This window comes from Annulohypoxylon truncatum, assembly GCF_022578515.1.
Source record: "Annulohypoxylon truncatum strain CBS 140777 unplaced genomic scaffold F4807scaffold_11, whole genome shotgun sequence".
NCBI classification, from domain to species: Eukaryota; Fungi; Ascomycota; class Sordariomycetes; order Xylariales; family Hypoxylaceae; genus Annulohypoxylon; species Annulohypoxylon truncatum.
The window spans coordinates 775,435-794,971 of NW_025953797.1; the positions used below are offsets into that span (position 1 = coordinate 775,435).

General features: G+C 48.8%; 6 protein-coding genes across 6 annotated transcripts; 1 reads left to right on the plus strand and 5 right to left on the minus strand.

The window, feature by feature from the left end:
• Nucleotides 1-4,085: 4,085 nt before the first annotated feature.
• F4807DRAFT_47780 (uncharacterized protein) lies at nt 4,086-5,867 on the minus strand. The gene is made up of 2 exons (XM_048003085.1): nt 4,947-5,867; nt 4,086-4,819 (listed from the first exon to the last, which is right to left on the minus strand). The coding sequence occupies exons 1-2, from the start codon at nt 5,361-5,363 to the stop codon at nt 4,199-4,201; spliced, it is 1,038 nt and encodes a 345-aa protein (XP_047855550.1). The 5' UTR covers nt 5,364-5,867; the 3' UTR covers nt 4,086-4,198.
• On the minus strand, nt 5,868-9,166 carry F4807DRAFT_47779 (origin recognition complex subunit 4 C-terminus-domain-containing protein). The gene is made up of 3 exons (XM_048003084.1): nt 7,483-9,166; nt 7,002-7,433; nt 5,868-6,948 (listed from the first exon to the last, which is right to left on the minus strand). Exons 1-3 carry the CDS (start codon nt 8,998-9,000, stop codon nt 6,373-6,375), a joined length of 2,526 nt encoding a protein of 841 aa, XP_047855551.1. The 5' UTR covers nt 9,001-9,166; the 3' UTR covers nt 5,868-6,372.
• Nucleotides 9,167-9,565: 399 nt separating this feature from the next.
• F4807DRAFT_451172 (cytochrome P450 monooxygenase CYP539B5) lies at nt 9,566-11,384 on the minus strand (the record flags this gene model as incomplete). The annotated part of the gene is made up of 5 exons (XM_048000212.1): nt 9,566-9,729; nt 9,794-10,494; nt 10,558-10,626; nt 10,686-11,163; nt 11,225-11,384. 5 exons carry the CDS (start codon nt 11,382-11,384, stop codon nt 9,566-9,568), a joined length of 1,572 nt encoding a protein of 523 aa, XP_047855552.1.
• Nucleotides 11,385-14,119: 2,735 nt separating this feature from the next.
• F4807DRAFT_421258 (ankyrin) lies at nt 14,120-17,265 on the minus strand. The gene has a single exon (XM_047997574.1). It carries the CDS (start codon nt 16,758-16,760, stop codon nt 14,496-14,498), a length of 2,265 nt encoding a protein of 754 aa, XP_047855553.1. The 5' UTR covers nt 16,761-17,265; the 3' UTR covers nt 14,120-14,495.
• On the minus strand, nt 17,266-19,476 carry F4807DRAFT_421261 (glycosyltransferase family 58 protein). The gene is made up of 4 exons (XM_047997575.1): nt 19,247-19,476; nt 18,942-19,186; nt 17,862-18,887; nt 17,266-17,808 (listed from the first exon to the last, which is right to left on the minus strand). The coding sequence occupies exons 1-3, from the start codon at nt 19,389-19,391 to the stop codon at nt 17,982-17,984; spliced, it is 1,296 nt and encodes a 431-aa protein (XP_047855554.1). The 5' UTR covers nt 19,392-19,476; the 3' UTR covers nt 17,266-17,808; nt 17,862-17,981.
• On the plus strand, nt 17,343-17,982 carry F4807DRAFT_47851 (nucleic acid-binding protein). The gene is made up of 2 exons (XM_048003086.1): nt 17,343-17,807; nt 17,861-17,982. Exons 1-2 carry the CDS (start codon nt 17,497-17,499, stop codon nt 17,952-17,954), a joined length of 405 nt encoding a protein of 134 aa, XP_047855555.1. The 5' UTR covers nt 17,343-17,496; the 3' UTR covers nt 17,955-17,982.
• Nucleotides 19,477-19,537: the final 61 nt, after the last annotated feature.

A 19,537-nucleotide genomic window follows, 5' to 3' on the forward strand; every position in this document is an offset into this window, starting at 1 on the left:
TCTTTCCCTAGAAGAAGCCTTTCCTCGATTAGGTCGTCGGGTCTCTATTCTCGTACGATGCGCCAGCCAGCCAGCCAGCCAGCCGGCCCTACCTTAGGTAAGTTTGGACGATGCGCTATGCTAAGCGCGCTCCACCACGCTGTCCGAGCACGAATATTCCCTGGGGTTCGTCTGCCCCTGCCCTGCCTGAACTTCCCGGCGTTATCTGGCCCTGTACTCACGTTACGGCTGACCGCCCGGGCGGGTATCCCACGTGGTATGGAGGAGTTTGCACGCCTACCTACCTGTCTGCGCTCTTTTGAGCCGCTTAATTTTTGATTTCTTTATTTTTTATTATTATTTTTATTTTATTTTTTCGTGCGCCGCTCGAACATGCTAACATGAGCTGACCCAAACCGGCATTTTCCTCGCGATCCCCATGGATGCACGAAGGGCTACCGGGTCCATGGTTCGAGCAATGAGACAGGCGCCTGTATCTCTCATTGTTCTTGACATGCCTCACGTGCGATCAAACCCATTGTACCCACAACTTTTCGGCATCTAGAACTTTACCCCCCTTATATCAGGGTCGGTCAAGGTCTCGGGACTTCATGCGCTCGAACAAGGCAAATCCTTGTTATCGCGTTGTTCCCCGGTCGTTTGAGTCCGTGTTGAATCTACATAGTGCGCAATAATAAGGCTACTTTCCAAACGACTTGCTGGGTATCAGTAGCTAATTCACACAGCTTTTTGTGATTCGGGTCTTTTTTTTCATGATTTCTCAGGTTTCTTCAGCCCCGGACTGGCCGAACGATGGCTTGCCTTTTCTCCACTGATATTCTAAGCTGAGCCTGTCAGTTCGAGAGAACAGCTCCCCGGCGGTCAGCTGTGATGGAGTCGTGGCAAAAGGGACGATATCTACCTAGGTATCCCGACAGAGCGGTCAGGGAGCTTTAGGAGCCTTGGGAAATTCCGGCAAAGCAGGTTTCCGCGGGAACTACTACAAGGTCTTCCGACCGCTGAGTGTTTGGACTATCGTCCAAGTTACGCCCTACGTTTAGTGATGACCCAATGAGTCGGGATTTTACGTAGATTAATGCCGACGATGGGTAGGTAGCCAATTCTACTAGGGATGGGGATGACGATAATTACCTAGGTACTAGGTTTGCCGATGGTGGACGTCCGATCGCATGTCCCCTTGGAGGCGCTTCATGCGTTTATTGTCTATTGCCGCTTCGAACCTTGCTCGTCGTCCGACTCGCTGGGGTTTCCCGGAAACGCACGTGGCCTCGAGCATGTCTGGAGTCTGGACATCTCCGATATGCGAGAGTTCACGATTTGAGATGAGATGAGAGTGATATAGCGCGTGTTTGTTCTCCGAAACTTGTCTTCTCCGGATCATATAACGTCCGTAGTAGCTCAGAGTTCCGGGTATAGCAGAGATTCGGCGACTTCAGCCCTTTTATTGCTATTCCGAATCTGAATTCCGAATCTCCGCGCCCTAATGTGGCTTACAGTCGATCATAATATCCTTAGTAGTGGTCTGATACCAATATATCCTGCACGGTTTTCGGCCGTAGTACATTCGCATCATATTCCGCTCAAGGTTGGGCCTTGTTTGGCTCGATAGCATGCCGACGCCTTCCGGCTATTGATGTAGGTGAAGACATCAGCTTATGAAATTCTTCGGTGTCTGTTCGGTAGGAACCACTTCCATATAAAAGAGGACATGAAATCAATGCTGTCTTACGGGATTTGCTAGCTGGGACTCTGGGAGTAAAGAGTACACCAGGAGTCTTATCTTACAGCTTCAATGTAAGAAACTCAGCTCGGCTAATTGAGATAAAGTATCATAGATATTAATAAGATGTAGCACAAGAAGTCTTATATGCAGTTAATATTCTAGACGCTCGGGGTTTAAATATTGGGGGTCGGTTTCCTTCTCACTCGCCACTCCTTTACACAACATTGTAGATAGCATCCTGAGATCACATAGGTATCCTACCCAAGAATTTTACCAGGTCTGCCCGGTGCCACTTCACCGCCTATGCTAAACATTAGATACTTATAGATACAAGATAATCACTGGTAAGTACACAAGCTCGAGTACACTTGGCCGTCTGTTGAACCTACAGACTAGTCCTACTGCTAAGTGCCATCTCTACATAACTTAACATCAAGGGTATGTGGGTTATCCTAGCTATTATATGAGGCAGCATCTAGATACGGAGGGATGATTATTCATGTTTCACTCTGTGGTGTTGCATTCATGATTTGAGGCAGAACAGTCGAGTATTCGATGATATTAAACAATAAATTCCACCATATCATCAATCCGTAACCCCCTCCCCCCTTATGTAGTTAGTCAAGCCTTCTGGATATAGCTTAAGATGTTAATTAACTAGACTGTCTTCTTTGATATTAGAATGGGCTGGAAAAATGTCTTCACTATAGGTAAACATGTAGATTTATCTTCCGATGTTGCCATAGCCTTGATCCCAAGCCATCTAAGGCACATTCCGGATAATTACATGTCCCCAGGGGTACTTGTAATGGGAGTATTGGTTCACCCTGGGGTCATTGACTGCTTATTGTTTACCGAATACATCATGCTTTCTACGAGAGATAGGGTATAGCGTCCCTAATAGGACAATTTGATGAGAATTGTCCTTGAGGAAGACGGACCACTGACAAGGGTCTCAGCAGAATATGGTTAGCAGGAAAACTCAGTGTGAACAAAAGAACCATCGATTCAAACTCGTTTTTGAACTGTAGTGGCATCAGATGTAAAAGTATACATACTTAAGTCGCTGATTCTTCTTGGGATAAGGCCTAAGATTAGGGGTAGCTTCCAAGTAGACCCCCCTACAGTCAATTCCTTGCCATGGGAGAGTTCACCATACTTGTTAGTATTCAACAGATGAACAAGATGAATCTCTGACTTCTACTGCGACTCGCCTTGTTTACCTAGGCGTCATACGAGGGGCGACTTTAGGCTACCTCGATCCCCGTAACCCTTCTTGCCAATTTCGTAGCAACTTGCTACGGCAATGGACGGTTTGTAGTCTGCGGATTAGGCTTTGTTGACCAGGCAAGTTGTTATACATGAGTACCCACGTCATTTTGAATAAATTACCGTGTAAAGCAGTGATCCTCAATACATAATTTCTTATAACACATAAGCAGGAACACGTCGAAATGACGATAATGATTCGAAACACAAAGAAATTATTATATAATACATTAGGAGTGACGGAAGTTACCTATTTTCGCAAGTGCCAGGACTAAGGCTTATTGGAGCATTAGAAATACGTGGGAAGGTAGCCCATAGGCCATAAATCCTACGACAAATCCGGCAAATGGGAATGGATGGAGAGTAGGCTTCAACGAGAAGGATTTTTTAACCCTCAAGCTAGGTAGGTACCCAAAGGCCTTAGAGCTCTGACGAATAGGTCCGTCTTAGAAAATTACCGTTCATTATGCCTTGTGATCTTTCTATCGACCCCTGAGATTGCTCCAGTCCCCCTCGAGGGGCACTTGACGATCTTAACTGGCTACCCGTTGAACCCAACTAGGTAACACGCCAAATTTACGTTCAAGTACCCTATCAGGCTTTACTACTGGCTAGGACACATTATATGCCCTGTTGATAGGTAGTTTACGATGAATTGAAGCCTACGTGGCAACCGTATGAACAACCCGCTTTTCCGGACAGAGGTACGATCTAGTTACTCATTTATAGGTAGCAAGTAAATTCTGGAAACGTTGCTCGCGATGGAAGCTTACATTATCTCTGGCTTTCGGGAGCATGAATCGACGTGGAAGCTACGGACTAGAGAGGCATGCTACCAGTCGGATCTACAAGCAAACTCCCAAGTCTCGCCCAACAACGGAACATTCATCAAAAGACACCAAGGACGCACATATAAGAGGACAAATCAAACCGGGCTCTGGGATTTATCACTAATAACCACAACTCTCCGGGGTATATAACACGATCTTTCGCGCCCTACCAGGCTTTACTTCCTTCCCCATAACCCGATTCGGCGACTCATTCGCTCCTTAAGAAAACGAAGGTATCCCTTAATTTCCCAGACGCCACGGCGCTCGAACGCGGGTACTCCGGACCTCGATGCATGAACGTAGAAAAAAACAAAAACCCGATAAACCATAGGTACACCTAAACGAAATAGCGTGGCCTTCTATCCGAACCCACCCATCACTCCAACTCCGCACGAAACCCGCCCCCGTCGCCCGGCCTCGGAACCTGCTGCTGTCCGAACCTTGGCTTCTCGGCCGACCACCCCCCATTCAGCGTCTGGCGCTGCTGTTGCTGTAGCGGCGCCACGACCTCCAGCCCGGAGTGATACGGCGCGCGACTGCGGTTCACGCGCAGCGGCTCGGGCATGAAACTACCGTTCGCAGCGCCGACATCCACGCTCAACGGCGCCGCTGGATTCGTAACACTCCCAACCCCACTCCCACTCCCACTCCTACGGTCGTACGGCGACGACCTACCCGGCGGCGGCGGCGATACGTGACCCTGGCCATGCGAATTAGACCCCTGCCGCGAGTGCGAGTGCGAGTGCCGCTGATACGGCGCCGGCGGGTAAGCGTGGCCCGCGGAAGAGCGATTAGAACGCGCGCTCCCGCTCCCGCTCCCGCTATGCGCGCTCGACCCCGTGTGCTGGTGGCTCGCGACGGGGACCTGGGGGAGCGGCTTCGCTGGGGCCGAGGCGGCGGCCTTTTCTAGCAGTTTTTCTACTAGGGTTCCGTGCGCTTTCTTTAGCGTCTTCTTGACGAAGGAGGACATTACGAAGTTGCATCTTAGATCGACGTCCTTTTTTTTTTACTTGTTAGTTTGATGTTGGCTTGGGGGATAGGTAGGTAGGCAGGCAGGCAGGTGGGTAGGCATGTAGGTAGCTGTTAAGGTAGCAGCGTAGCGAGAGATTTGGACATGAACTTACCTCGCGCAAATAGAGCCCCTGCCTCGGCGCGCCGATCCCCAGCTCGACCGGCTCGGGGGGCTCGCCGGGCAGGGTCCCGTTCAGGCTCCAGCGCTCGCGGATGTCGGTGCTCATGGGGGCGTAGATGTGCGTCTGGACGCCGTTCGGCAGGTCGTTGAAGGCGGCGGTGTACGTGATGTCGCCCGAGACGACGCCGCCGGGCAGGTACGAGATCTTGTCCGTCAGGCTCCACCACACGCACCGGCGCTCCTCGGGGGCCGCGTGCGGCGGCGGCGAGATCGGGTGCCGCTCGATCACGAGCGGGTTCAGGTCGATCATCTCGACGTGGCTGTGCAGGAAGCTGATGACGACCTCGCGCGTGATGCCCGGCGGCAGCGGCGAGATCGTCGTGAACGTCGTGCGCTTCGACATCGTCATCGCGCACCCTAAATAAAACCCAACTGCGTGCGACGCACGTCACTGCCAAGACGACGATATAATGGGACGGAGTTAAAAGGCCGCTCGCGAAGAAGAGGCTGTGAGATGCCGAGGTAATTAGACTACCGTAAATCCAGGATTTTTGGGAAAGAAATGGCTCGCGCAAAAGAAAATTGTTTGCAATAGGTCGCGGAAGCGAAAGGAATACGTGATCGGATAAACGAGTAGAGTATGTCACTAGTCGAAATGGCACGAAGCTTGGTTTGCTAGATCGATTTAGATTACTTGCGCGCGATATAGCTATGTACTGCACTGCTATAATCAGCTGACTAACACGGCGACGAGGATATCGGATGAAGAGAAGAGTGTAGAGTGAAGTAAGAAAAATGCAGAAATTGATGAAGGTTGGAATAGTAGGTCACATAATGGAGCTTGGAGCTTGAAATAAGGTAGTTTAATTTGCTATTCTATAACCACCCAGTTGTTGTTTCTCGTTTCATGGAGAAGTAGAAACAAAACTCTTACACGATTGGTCGCATTCGTCGGGCGATCAACGGGGTTGAAAGCATCGTTGGCGTTTCTGGCCACCTCTCCCTGCATGACGAGGCTGTGGTATTGATTTTTGGGCTTGATCAGGAGCCCAAAATAGAACGGCTTACGGGGAAAATATGCGCTACCCCTTAGAAGGATATCGTGGTTGGCTCCCTCGTACCCTATCAATGCTGGCGCAATTGAGGAAACAATGGGGAAAACGATGTCTGTCTTACCGACGTTGCAAGCGCAATCAGTCCGTGCTCGTGCTCTGGCTCGTGCTTAATAGTCTGCACGAAAATATCTATGTATTTTTAACCTGGGACTTAGTCTGGTGGCTGGCTAGAGCTGGCGGATGTCTTTGAATCCGGCTGGCTGAGCAAAGCCTAGGATGGCCTAGATAACGGTTGTGTGCATTTATTCATATCCATGCGAGTCCCGCGACGGCATATGCAGGTGTCAATGGATCTATAATAAGTTAGATCTGGCTGCACCATCGGGATAGAAACCCCGGCAGCTCGCAAGCCGTAGGAATCTCATCCAGTGCAACATCCAGTTTCCACATCTTGCCCTCTAGACCGGCGTGCAGAGCATTGCTCCGGCCGCCAATACCGGCTGGAATTAGTATACCAAGAGACACTAAACGCTCCCACGCTACAACAGCCACGCCCCGACCCCATGTCCTTGCGCCAGCCCCTAGCGCCAATATACCGGACGAAGCCGACTGCACTCGTTGCTTACCCATCTGAGAGCTATATTCGTCATACGCCATCGCAAAATTGACGGTATCAGTATGAGCAACAATGTCTAGCCGGGCCGCTGAAATGAGCAGTGCTAACTCGAGGTCTGACAGCGTTGCTAGAAGATGGAGGCTTGACCCCGAAGGTTCTAGGGAGACGCAGCCCACCGGGTTCGACTGTATTGCCAGATCTAACGAGGATGCCGAAATCATCGATAGGGGTAGAATGCAAGATGTGAGAAATGTCGGCACAGATTTTGTCGTATAATAGTGATATTCAAGGTGATCTTCGAAGGCTGGAGTCTTACGTAGGGTCTAGCACGCATCAGCAAAAGCACACGAAGAAATTCACAATAATGGCAACATACCTCGATCTTCTTGTCCCAATAATCTCGGAACTTGTAAATCCCTTGCAGACTGAGGTCGAACCCTTCGTGACGAAGATCCTCTTCATCGACACAAAGTCCTTGCTTGCAGATGTCCCAATAAGACGCTAACGTCTTCGGAAGCGACATGTAAACGTATCGGTGACTGAATCGACTCTTCACTCTCTTCTCCAAACTTTCCACGACATCTATCCTCGTGGTTAACCCTAGCACCGCAATCGGCGCTTTTCTCGCTTGGGCGATGTCAAATAAGTTGTATAGTAGAGTCTGGCGAGCATGCGTCGCGAACAAGTCGAACTCGTCGATAATAAAGACGACGGACTTAGATGTTACACCATCCTCAGCCCCCATGATTTCCGCCGGATGGGACAGAAGCGCTAACAGTGAAGCCATCGTATCGGCATAATTGTTTGTCTAATTAAAGTTAGTTCATACCCATTGTGTCGTATATACGCGATAGTACCTTGTTCACTAAATCATCCTCGAGATCCATCTCCTTGCCGAGTTGGCGCCAGATCTCCTTAAGAGCCAACTTATCATCCGTATGAATAAACCCATTGAGGCGAACCACATGGAATTCTTCTTGATGCTCGGCTCGAAGATTTGAGATAATCTCCTCCATCAACGTAGTCTTGCCACAACCTCTTGCACCGATTACCATCATCGAATTTCCCTCACCAGCCAAGACCGTCTGTTCAACTAGTTGATACGCCTTGTCATAAGCTTCAGCCTGGCCACAAAGCTTTATGCGACGGCTCCCGGAACAACGGTCAAGCAGCACACGCTGCATATGTCGTAAATGCTGCTCGAAATTCGGAATGCTAGGAATCTCGGACGCTTTCGTCACATGTATCTGTTTCTTCGGGGTCGCTTTTGGGCCCGATAGAACATCGTCTTGAGAACAACTTCTGCAAATCCAGTCGCCTTCTGGGATGACCGGTACGTCGTAACATTTTTGGTGAACTGCCATATCACAATTCTCGCAAAATATGATCTCGTTCGGCGGCTCCGAGTCTGGCTTCGAGCATATGGCGCATACTTCGTCATCTTCATCATCTTGAACATCATCCTCTTCATCAGCGGAAGGCAGCGTAATATCATTTACAATACCCGAGGTCTTCCCCTGTCTTCCTGATTTAGTAGGCTTCGTCGATATGTCCTCGAAGAAAATATCGTTCTCCTTCCCACTGTCTCCTTCAGAAAATACCACATTCTTCCGAGGTCGACCAGGCTTTTTCTTCTGTGGCGATAGTATCCCTTTGATACCCGGGTCTACACCACGTGTTGGAAGTTCAGTCCTAGTCAGCTTGAAGCTAGTCGTGGATACATCAAGCTTGTCTTGTTTCTTAGCGGCAGGTCTGCCCGGTCTACCCCTTCTTTTTGGCGTGCCTTGATCGGGTTCACTCTGAACTGGGGGGGCTGCTTTCTTTTTCCGCGATTCTAATAACCGCGTAGTTACACTCTTTCTTGAAGAAGCGGTTGATATTGCCTTAATACCCTTCCTTCCAGTCGGCGTAGCCTGAAGCTCATCCTGGCTTGTGCTTGTTTCCTCTCGTCCACGCTCTACCTCATCATCGGAAACAGGCACATCGTATACGCTGCTAGGAGGCCGTTGGTTCGCCCTCGATTGGGGAAGGCCAAGCTTCTTGTGCTTGATAGGGAGGTCTTGTAAGGATTTGACTGGCTTTTTATTAGTGGAGGATTTAGGTACATCGTAAGCGGTACCATTAGTCGCGGTTGTCTGGTCGGTTTCGGTGTTATTCTTCGAACCTCCTCTTCGGCCCAATCCAAGCGCGTTTCCAATTGCAGAAGTAATAGCAGAAAAGCCTCTCGGTGTAGAGGGTGACTGATTTGAAAAGTTATTAAGACGGCGCCTCTTGACGGCGGCGGTTATGCTTGGTGTAACTGCTGGCGACGAGTCCGGCTCATCGTCAGGACGACTTCGTTTTCTTCGACCGGAAGGAGTCTGCGCGGTGGCCATTTTGCGGATGGCGGCGGTTCCCTATTTAGACGCTGGTCCATCAGGCATATCAACATTCACTACGAGCGAAATTGAAGGTGAAATAACCTTGGAAGTTGTTGTAAATGCGTAAATGTTGGCCCCTGCCACAGAAGTTCCATACTAAAATTGGCCGCTAGGAAATAACCCCTGGCAGCTGCCCTGTTAAAACGCGACGCGCCTGCTCTAAGTAATTTACGCGCTCTGCCGAGTCCTGAATAGCCCTACCGGTTTAGTGGGCCTGGCGGGCCTAGGTAGCTCCGACTGGCCGACAATTTGACTCCCCGACTCATTCTATCTTCGACGTTCTCAACCCTTAGGTTCTATCTAAGACTCAATTCACACGCTACTACCTAGTGGTTACAAAGCGACAATTTTGCCAATGTGTGTCATTTCTAATGGTTTAGCTACTTGTATATTGCTTAATAGCGCTAACTGCTTAGAAATCATTAACCGTCATTTCGCAAGAACCAAAGAGAAATGCAGTCTGAGTATTCAATAACAGCTGGCGATATTGTAGTATACTTATGGAAGAATAAACTCGTCTCTAAACATATAATGGCTTCGGTCCCTCCAGTACCTTCGAAGGTTCTTCATATAAGGCAACCTTGACCCCTTGACTGGGTTTGCCAACAACCTCTGTCTCATGCTTCTGCGCGTGCCAATCTCCGCGGTATTCGAGGCGGTCGTATTTCTGGACGATTTTGACCACTGAGCATGATCATCAACAAATTATATCCTTCTTACTAAAAGGGACGGATTCTAGGGCACTTACTGCAATACGCCATCTCAGTCAAAGCAAAATTTTGTCCTACGCAAATGCGCGCCCCACCGTTAAAGGGCACATATTGCCAGGACTTGGGTATCCAGTTCTCCCACCTCTCAGGCGAGAAGACTGCAGGATCTTCGAACTTCTCTGATATCGGAGGGTACAGTTCTTTCCGTCGCTGCATCGCGAGCGTGCTGTAGAATACGATGTCGCCCTTTACTACCGAGATAGGCGGCTGACCTGGTTGACCTGGTAGGGTTGTATCTTCCAGTGCTCCTCGCAGGTTATACGGCACGGCAGGATAGAGTCTTAATGTCTCGTTCAGAGTATGTCGCAGATACGGCATGTCCTTGAGATCCTGGTACGTCGGGGTTCGTGTGCGACCGACGGAGTTGATGATCTCATCATGAAGCTTCTTGAACTTGTCGGGATAGCGAGATAACTCGTAAAACGCCCATGATAGCGTTGCGGCTGTCGTGTCGCGCCCGGCGAGGAGCACGGCGATGATCTGATCACGGAGCACTTGGCGATTGCGAGTATACCGTGCTATATTGTGCAGGAAGGTGAAGTGTTTGTCAGAGTTGGAGAGCTTCTCTAACTCCTCCTGCGGCAATGCTAATGCCTGCTCGATGTACGGCATAATGAATCGGTCTAGGACTCTGATCCCCTCATTGTATCGACGACGAGGAACAAGTGTTTCAAATGGTCTAAATCCACGAGTTAGCAGAGCAAGTCAAAGACAACAGTTCGAAGACCGAGTCAGTCATTACCCAATAGCAGTGACCAACATCTGAATCCTTTGGACGTCATTGAAAGCCTTTGCAAATTCACTCTGAGGGCTTGTCGAGGTTAGTGGGAATAGTGATAGTAGTCAACGTGTCTCGGAAGCTCAACATACTTGCTTAGACTGTCAACACTGGCTCCTAGTAGGAAGTCCGTGGTGACGTCTAGAGTCATTCGATAGAAAAGATCCATGATGTCGACAGTTTGTCCTTGGGGTGGAAGTTTCGAAAGGAGGATTGCCATCCCTTTTTCGAACGTGGCTAAGTCACTAACCCTATCCTTAATGAACATTGGACGGATCAAGCTACGACTATCGTGCCATAGCTGACCATCAGTTGTGAAGATGCTATCGCCAAGGAATGGCCTCCATAGGTCGTGGAATCGGGGTCCTTTCCCGTAATCAGCGAATTGAGCCGCCAGTACTGCTTTAATATGCTCCGGAGATCTAGTGAAAAGATATCTCTCCCGTGGAAATATCTGGAGCTCGACCAAATCCGGACACTCAGGGGTTGCCGCATCGAAGAAACTGTTATACTGCTCTAGAAGCTCATTCCTTATTATAGCCTTGCCCGTGTCGAGGAACCACGAAGCCGCTTTTCAGTTACGATTTGTATGTCAGGAATGCTGTTCTCAAGTCGACAATAATGAACTTACCTATAAGAGGGTTTCTTGTTAGAGAAGGTGCTCGCACTCCGCCTATCTTTCTGATCCTGAGTTCGTGCCTTGATAGTTGAACTACATAGTAGATCAAGGCGCAAATCAGCAACAAGCCTACAGCGAGACCAATGTGAATAGATGACAGTTGAGCTAGCATCGCAATATGGATCGTCTTTTACAGGCATCTAACGATGTTTCCACTATACAAAGACTAATGGTTCACACATCTTCTATACGGATGTTGGAGCCTCAACTATAGTACTCCTAAGCCTCGGAAAGCATATGAAGTCGCCGTTCAGTCCCCCGTATGCCTGTATGCCTCGGCAATGTAGTCACGAGCGTAAGCCGTCAATCCTTTCTTAACACGAAATGAGCGTCTATGTTGAATCTATACCTTGAGCCAATTGGTCTTTCTCGCAGGGATCCATCGTCCGTTCTTGCTTCCCCGCAGCTCATCGCAGCATAGAACCTAATCCAATGCAGTTCATACCTCTAATGGGATAGTCGATTATTTGCCTAGAATACTAGAGAGCCGAGACTCCTTAGTATCGATCGCCCTTGGATGCCTTCAGACGGTTATATCTTGGTCAACATACCACATTTTAGGGACACTCCACAAATCATCAGATTCAAAGATCTATCGAAGGCGGGAGCAGGACTCGGCACTTCAACATTCCATCGTTACGAACGATAGACGCGAATTATATATCTTTCTAACCTCTAACTTGGAATAAACGTGAAGTGATATTCTCATATTTGATTCGGTCTCCCTAAGAAAACACAATACGCCCACCCCTTCCACCCAAAAGCCCCTCGAAAACAACCCCCATTACTCAGCGTACTAACACGTAACCTCCCACTCAAATCCCAACCCCAGCCCTCACATCCCCATCATCAGGCGCCTCGCCACGCCTCCGCTTCTCCTTAACCGCCTCCCTCATCGCAGCCTGTTCGTTCTTCTTCCTACACACGCCAAAACCGCACACGTTAGCAAGCCCTCTTTACACCACCCCAACACCCCAACACCCCAACATCCCTATCTCCTCTTCCCCTTCTCATCTCCCCTCGTCGAACTTACCGATCGAGATCCCCCGCTAAATCAGGCTGCTCGCCCCCGGCCCCCGGCTTCCGTTCCACGGCCTCCGCCACGTCGCCCTCGCCCGGCGCCCGCATCTGCTCGCCCTCCAGCTCTCTTGCCCTGCTCACCTGTTCTTTCGTGTGACCGTACCTCTCCTCGCCGGCCGGCGCGCCGCGGATCCCGTACCCCAGGCTCGAGGGCGTGGCCTCGGCCATTCCTCCTCCGGCTTTAGCTGGCGGCGGCATGCGTTCGGCGACGTTCTCGGCGGGCGGGCGGTGGTGGTGGTCTTGCGCTATGTGCTGTTCTTGCGTGTTGGATGTCGCTGGATTGCTCTGGGTTTCGTAGGCGGTGCTCTTGGGCGGCTGCGGCGGTGCTGAGGGATCCATTTTGGGTTATGGTTACGGGTAGGTATGTGAATAGATATTGGATTTATTAGGGGTTTGGTTAGTTACTGGTATGTAATGATTTATAGGTATTGTAGGCGCTTCTTAGCATTACGAATAGGAAGGTATGATGTTTAAAGTGTTTTGTTGTTTCCGTGTGACGCAATGTAAAGACACAGCTTTAATCAATGACGTCGACGGGACTCCAGAAGAGGAAATTAGCTTTAGCAGTTACACGCCGGTTACATGCTATCTCGATTGTCCAACCATATCAATTGATACTTATATGTGCAGGTAACACTGCTTTCAAAGAAAAATATACGTACGTATATGCTGAAAGATGTGCTAGACCGTGTCTTACATATCAATGTGGGTTTCACTCGTTTCTGGAGACACACAACACGCTTTATTTACTCCAGTAGAAGTGTAATATTCTGCCTACCTAGGTAGTAATATTCATATAAAAATAGTTTCTCTTGCTATGAGGCGGTAAATTGGTAAAGATGTTCGGGGAACATGGACTCTGCCCATGACGAACCCCCAAGAGGGTTTAAACCAACTAAAAAGAAACTTCTCTTCGCAAATTTCCATTGATTTTTTTTTTTTTAAAAAAAAGGAATAATGGTAATTGAAGAGGGGTGGTTCCTCTTATTGAGGATATTTAGAAGATACAACAGAACAACAGTCATGGTCAAGTGTAGGGTGTTAGGGGGATTTTAACTTACGTTCGCGGCGACCCTCACTGTCCATTCCTGGAGTTCCTCCCGTGGCGGTTAAGCGAACAGGAGGTCATCCCGAATGAACAGGATACATCGACTTCGACCAAGCACGTCGAGTTTCCCAGGACGGGATACCCAACCGTGTGGTCCTCTGCCGCCGAAGCGGTATCTCTCATCAGCACGCAGGACGCGCAACCGACGTCTCGAACGGAAACCCTAAAGATTCTATGTTAGCATTGAGTTCCATGCGGTTTGCCACTTGACCATGGCTGCTGTTCTGTTGTTGGAAGGCACATCTAATAATTTTGGTATATATGCCCAATGGTAGGCTTCGCTAAGGTTAAAGCAAGAGCGTAGTGTATGTGTTTGTGTGTAAATAGGCAAGAACGAATGAACTACATACTTAGGCAGTACTTACCTAATGTATCTGCTGGAACTTTTTCATGGTGATCAGTATGGCGATTGACTACATAAGTTGTTCCTAGGATTGTAATTGTAAAGCCCTCTGCAGAAATACCCGAGTAGCTTTCTAGATGTATTCATGATTTGTAACAATGTCCTAAGGTGCTGTTCGAGCGATGAGCTATCAACTACACCCAGCTCCACTACCGGTACGGCTAGTCTTTAGAATTTTGCGGATGGAACTGGCCAAATGTCTACCTATATATATTGGGAATACTGAAGAATAGCAAGTGTTAACGATGCGTTGTCATTATCGCAACTCATGATTATTTGATATTAATAATGCATTTCTAACACACTTTAAGTATGATAATTAGTACCTATATTAACACGAGTAGGGTAATATCCTAGACCCATCGGTCTGAAAATGAAAATAAATCAGCATAAACATCGCCGAGATCAAGAGCCCTCCAAACTGCATAATATCTCCAAAGATATTCGTAGACAAGTTGACATATTGGTGACACGTCAGCGTGGTGATGTCAAGTACTAGGCGAAGACGTGTAGAGCGCTAGTGCAAGCAGATTCGAAGCGAGCGGGACCGTCTATTCCCACTGAAATATATAACGATGGTTGGACCTGTGAACAACCACTGTTGCTAAACCCGGATCGCGATGGGGGGTAATTCAGAGAGATGACTCCCAAAAGTGATTGAGGTAATAGTCCTCAGCTGGATCTTCCGGTATGTCCCGCTCATTCATCACATCCATGAGTTTGGTCTTCTTTTCCTCCTCCTCGTCGAGTTTTCGCATATCGCACCCTTGCATCCAATATATGTCCCATTGTTGGCTTTCGCCAACGATTTCTGACGTGCTGCTATCGGTTTGACCGCGCAAGTACTTTAGATAATTTTGGTGCCAGGGCCCTGTACTTTGGACGCAAGGGATGTAGATTTCTCCCGTCGGCCGGGACTCTGGCGGAGAATTAAGCCACCACCGTCGTATTTCTGGCAAGCAGTTTCTACGGATAGCAAGCTCAAAAGGAGATAGAATTTCCTTCGACCGTGGATTCGGCAGTCGTCGGCATTCTGCATCTGGGCGAGGATGGAATGGATCCGCCCCGAGTTCGAAAAGTTGTCCAACTGTATCCAACACTGTGTCATCCACCTCTAGAGCTGCCAACATAGGCGTTCTGCCTTCTTCGTCCAGAGCATTGATATCCATCCCGGCTCCAACCAGGCGTCGTACAAGTGCGCTGAATCCACGTGATGCGGCTATATGAAGCCACGGTTTAAACACCTTTGATTTCCTCCAGGATGATAGAGCACCGCGATCAATGAACTTTTGGCAACGTTCCTCGTTCGCGTGATTTAACGCATGTGTGAACAGCTCTTCAATTTGTTCGGCCGACAAAAAATCCAGACAGAAGGACAAGGCCTCGACGTTCATCCCGCTATAACTGCAGAGTGTCTTGCCTATCTTCTCAGCCCAAATAAAAGCCAACTTGTTTGCGTTATCGGAAGTTGCGCCGTGATGCGCCAGTATCATAGCTGGCTCCAACTGTCTACCTGTGAGGCACGTCTCGAAGAGTTCGTTGATATATCCGTCACGAACATTCCGATGCGTTGCTAGCCGTAGGAGTTCGCGAAGCAGAAATGTGCTCCCGCAAAAACAATAATGAATGGCTTTCTCAAGCTGGGTGCTGCCATATTCACTGCTCTGAGTATCTAGGCGGGCGCCTGCTGCAATCAGAAGTCTTGCCTTTTCGATAAGTTCCCCCAATAGATTGTAATCGGAAGAGCAATCGGATTCTGCTTCGTATCTTCGTAGGGTCCATAGTAGATCAAATGGAGTCTGTCCATCTTTATCCCTAGGCATTTCTACGTCGGCTCCCGCTCTGAGAAGCTCATAAACCGCTGCAACGGTCCCTTGTTCAACAGCAGAGCACAGGGCTGTGTTTTTGTTGTATGACACGTCAAGAGCAGCGCCATTTGCAATGATCTTGCGAAGTACCTTATACTGTACTGACGACTCCGCGGTCCCGATCAATGCAAAACTCTCTTGCGCACATACTACTAGCGGGGCTTCTTGGTAATCAAATGTCGGATTAACATCTGCTCCAGCATCTAGCAATAGCATCGCATTGCTAAAATGGCCCATCTTGAGTGCTCTGACGAGAGGACTCTGGGGGTATTGTTCCGTGTCCTTGTCAGCACCGAGATCCAGTAATACTTGGATTGTCTCTACGTTGTCTCTCCGCTCTACTGCGTAATGTAGTGGCGTCATGCCGTGCTGGTCTTCCTGGTTGACGTCAATTCCCATCGTCTTGACTAGATACTCTATCACTGCGGATAGACCGTGTAAGGCAGCCAAGTGTATGGCCGATTTATTCGTCTCAGATTTGAATTGGTATTTGGCGCCGCGTGATAACAGCAATATAGAGGTGGATCCTTGGCTGGATACCAGCGCGGTGTGCAGGACTGAGTAGCTAGGCGATACATGATTTTGAGGCCAAGGGAATACAGGGAACGGTGAATCAACAGCTATCCGTTCGCAAGGAACACATTCTATAGGTACACCGTGATCAAGTAGCCAAGATACCGTGGCGTCATGTCCATTTTTAGCGGCACGGTGGATAGGATCTCCTTGATGAAATGAGCCTAGATCGTGTTGATACTTGACTGCTATCTCAAGGATATCAATCCTATTCCTCGAGGCGGCCCAGGAAACGGCGGATACAGCAGTAGTGTAAGGACATCCCTCGCTGATTCCACACTCGCGGTTAAAACGCCAGAGGATGGGGTTGAATACGTTGTGAAGCCGCCGATTGGTGCGGGCCAGCGACGCAAAGCTCTTTTGAGTTACGTGACAGTCCCGGCGGCCGTCGCAGCCAAAATGGCTGGCGATGATGAACAAAATCTCATTAGGCAGACTGTCTAACGTTGTCGTCATGGTCGTCGATCTGACTTGAGGTCACCTCAATTGTAGAAAACAAAAAAGTTTGACGCGTCGAGGCTAGGAAGAGAGATTATCTAACACGTATTGCTGTTAAGCATTGGCCATAAACTGGCTATTGCTTTATTACCTGGTAGTAGGTACATCGTGGCTGATAGGCGACTGCCCGTGCTGCATAATGTAATCATGGATGTCGGATGTGTAGGTACGCATCTGACGTCTTCAGCTGAATCAAGAAACATGCCGCACCTACAGAGGTATAGGTACATGTAGCCGTCCTCATTAGGTGAGCTGGTAATATCCATCTGGCTAGTACAAGTAGTAGAAGTCTCCATTGATGTTTTGCAGGAGGAGAAAAAGAAGTGATTGTCAACAATAAACTGGCGACACTAGTGGTGGTACATAAAACGTAGGTTGAAACCATAAATATAAGTTTACTCTTGCATATTGCTTAAATAAAGTTCATGTGAGAACTGTAAATATCTTGATGGAAAATTCGAGTCTGGCAGGTATTTAAGGACGTTCAAATGTTACAACATCTAATTAAGCCTCCGACTTGATTGTACATATGTATATCGCTGGCAGAACTACGGATAAATGAGAGAGCAATCATCCCCGCAGCCCCGCTATATTTTTCAGATTTACTCGGAATTCTCATTGTCCTAAACTAAAAAGTCATCGGAGACCTTTGCTTTGCTGTAGACTGTAAATCGCAAATTGTCTATAATTCGAGATGGGTCGGCCAAAGCGCGACATACGCGCAGCTGCGGAAGAGGCGACGACGCCTCCTGACCAACTCACTGAAAACCAGTCGCTCGCCAAGGTGATCAAGGCCGAGGGCAACAGTCTCTACGCCTGCTCTCTGCCCAATAGACGAACCGTGCTCGTCGGGCTTGCATCTCGTTTCCGCAACACCGTTTGGATCAGGCGTGGAGGATATGTCCTAGTAGAGTTCACTTCCTCCAAGGAAGAGAAAGGGAGGGTGGAAGGCGAGATTATCAATATCGTCGGCGACGAAAAGGAATGGCGCAAACAGAGCTATTGGTCAGTTCGTTTTAACTTTTCCCTGAAGACTGAGAGCCTAACATCGTACCTAGGCCGAAGGAGTTTCCGCGGGTTACCTACGATGACGAGGACGAAGACTCGATTGCAGGCAAGATGCCACCATCGGATCCCGAAGACGAAGATTAAATTTTCCATCGGTCATCTTCGTCGGACTCAAGTGTACTTGCGCTTGCGTATGGAGTCACGTAGCGACACGTACGCTGTAGGTGCGTCCTTCTGGGGGACTAGTAAGGCAACAGTCATAGCGAGGACGCCTACCACAACGCTTGAGCTAATAGAAGTGCTCGGGAAGACGTTCCAAGCCCATTCTTGAAGAGCCCAAAGCCCATATTGAACGACGGGGTGAGCTCCGCTTCGCCAGAGAAGGTATGGGGTGGACCATGCGAGATAGGCGTAGAATTGGTAGTGCAGCGTGCGCGCGAAGAGGAGCCCAATGATGTTTGCCGAGAGAATGGTCGTCGTTACATACTCGGGGGTTACGCGTGAGGCCACCTCACGCTCCTCTTGCGGACTAAAAGGCGAACTGAGCTGCAGGATTGGCGCAACCATCGCGAAGAGGGGCTTTTGCGCGGGCTTCAACCATTTGTTGACAACAAAGCCTATCAAAACTATAGCATGCATCGCCAAGAGGAACAAGGAAAATGGCCGACTGAGAAATATGTCCTCTCCCACGAAGCGCCAGTTGACGGTCCATTTGAAAAAGAATTGTCTGGTTAGCTCAAAGGCTTTACTGGCGTAGCCTCTTGCATTTTCTTGCAAGAACGGGGAGGCGATAGCAATTTGAATATTGACCATGATCATGGCACATTTCAAACTACCCGAGAATCCCCTTCCTAGAAGTAAGACAACACCGATGGCCGGAAGCACTAGTAGTAACGACATTTTGATTCCTAAACCCCACGAGTACACAATACTTGCAGCAGCCCAATATCGTCGCTGGAACAGGAATATGGCGAGCCAGAGGAAGAACGTAGCGAAACAATCATTGAAGCAGCGTAATACGAAGACACTGTGGAGTCGCTTCGAGAGAACTAGTAAAGGAAAGACGTAAGGCGGTACCTATTCATGGGCACCTTGTCAGTAGGGATATTTATTCCATAGCTCGTAACCTACCTTCGCTTTCCAGTAACAGGCCATTACCAGTGCCACAGTCGCCATATACAGAATTGCGAATATCTCTTGCGCAAGGAGTATATTCTTGCCTTCATCCGTCAGGTAGTATAGAGCAGTATATGTGTAGACGTGCGCGGCTGGATAAACGAGGGGTCCAGTGCCTCCCTTAATAAGGGTATAGTCGTATTCGCCAGACACGAACTGCGAGACCTGTTCCATGTATGCCTTCCAATCGATCTCCGTATCTACAAAAGAGAATATTGTAAGCAACTTGGTAGACATGCGACAAGGCTGCAGAATCTTACATGGGATCTTCCATATGATGAGTGCGCAAAGCACCGCATCCAGAACGAATAGACATGGCGGAACGAACTTTGACAGAGAGCTACGACCAGTGGCGACGTTAAGCACCAGTACTGCGGCTGGTGAACCTCCAGCAGGAATAGCCATTATGGTGGTTGATGTGTAAAATTGGCTTTAGAAGTTTTGACGCGCTGAAGCTTGTAAGACATTAAGATGGACACGTTATGTAAAGTGGGTACCTTGAGTAGGTACCCGGGCCCCGGGGAAAGGCACCTGCATTTTATTGGCAGGTG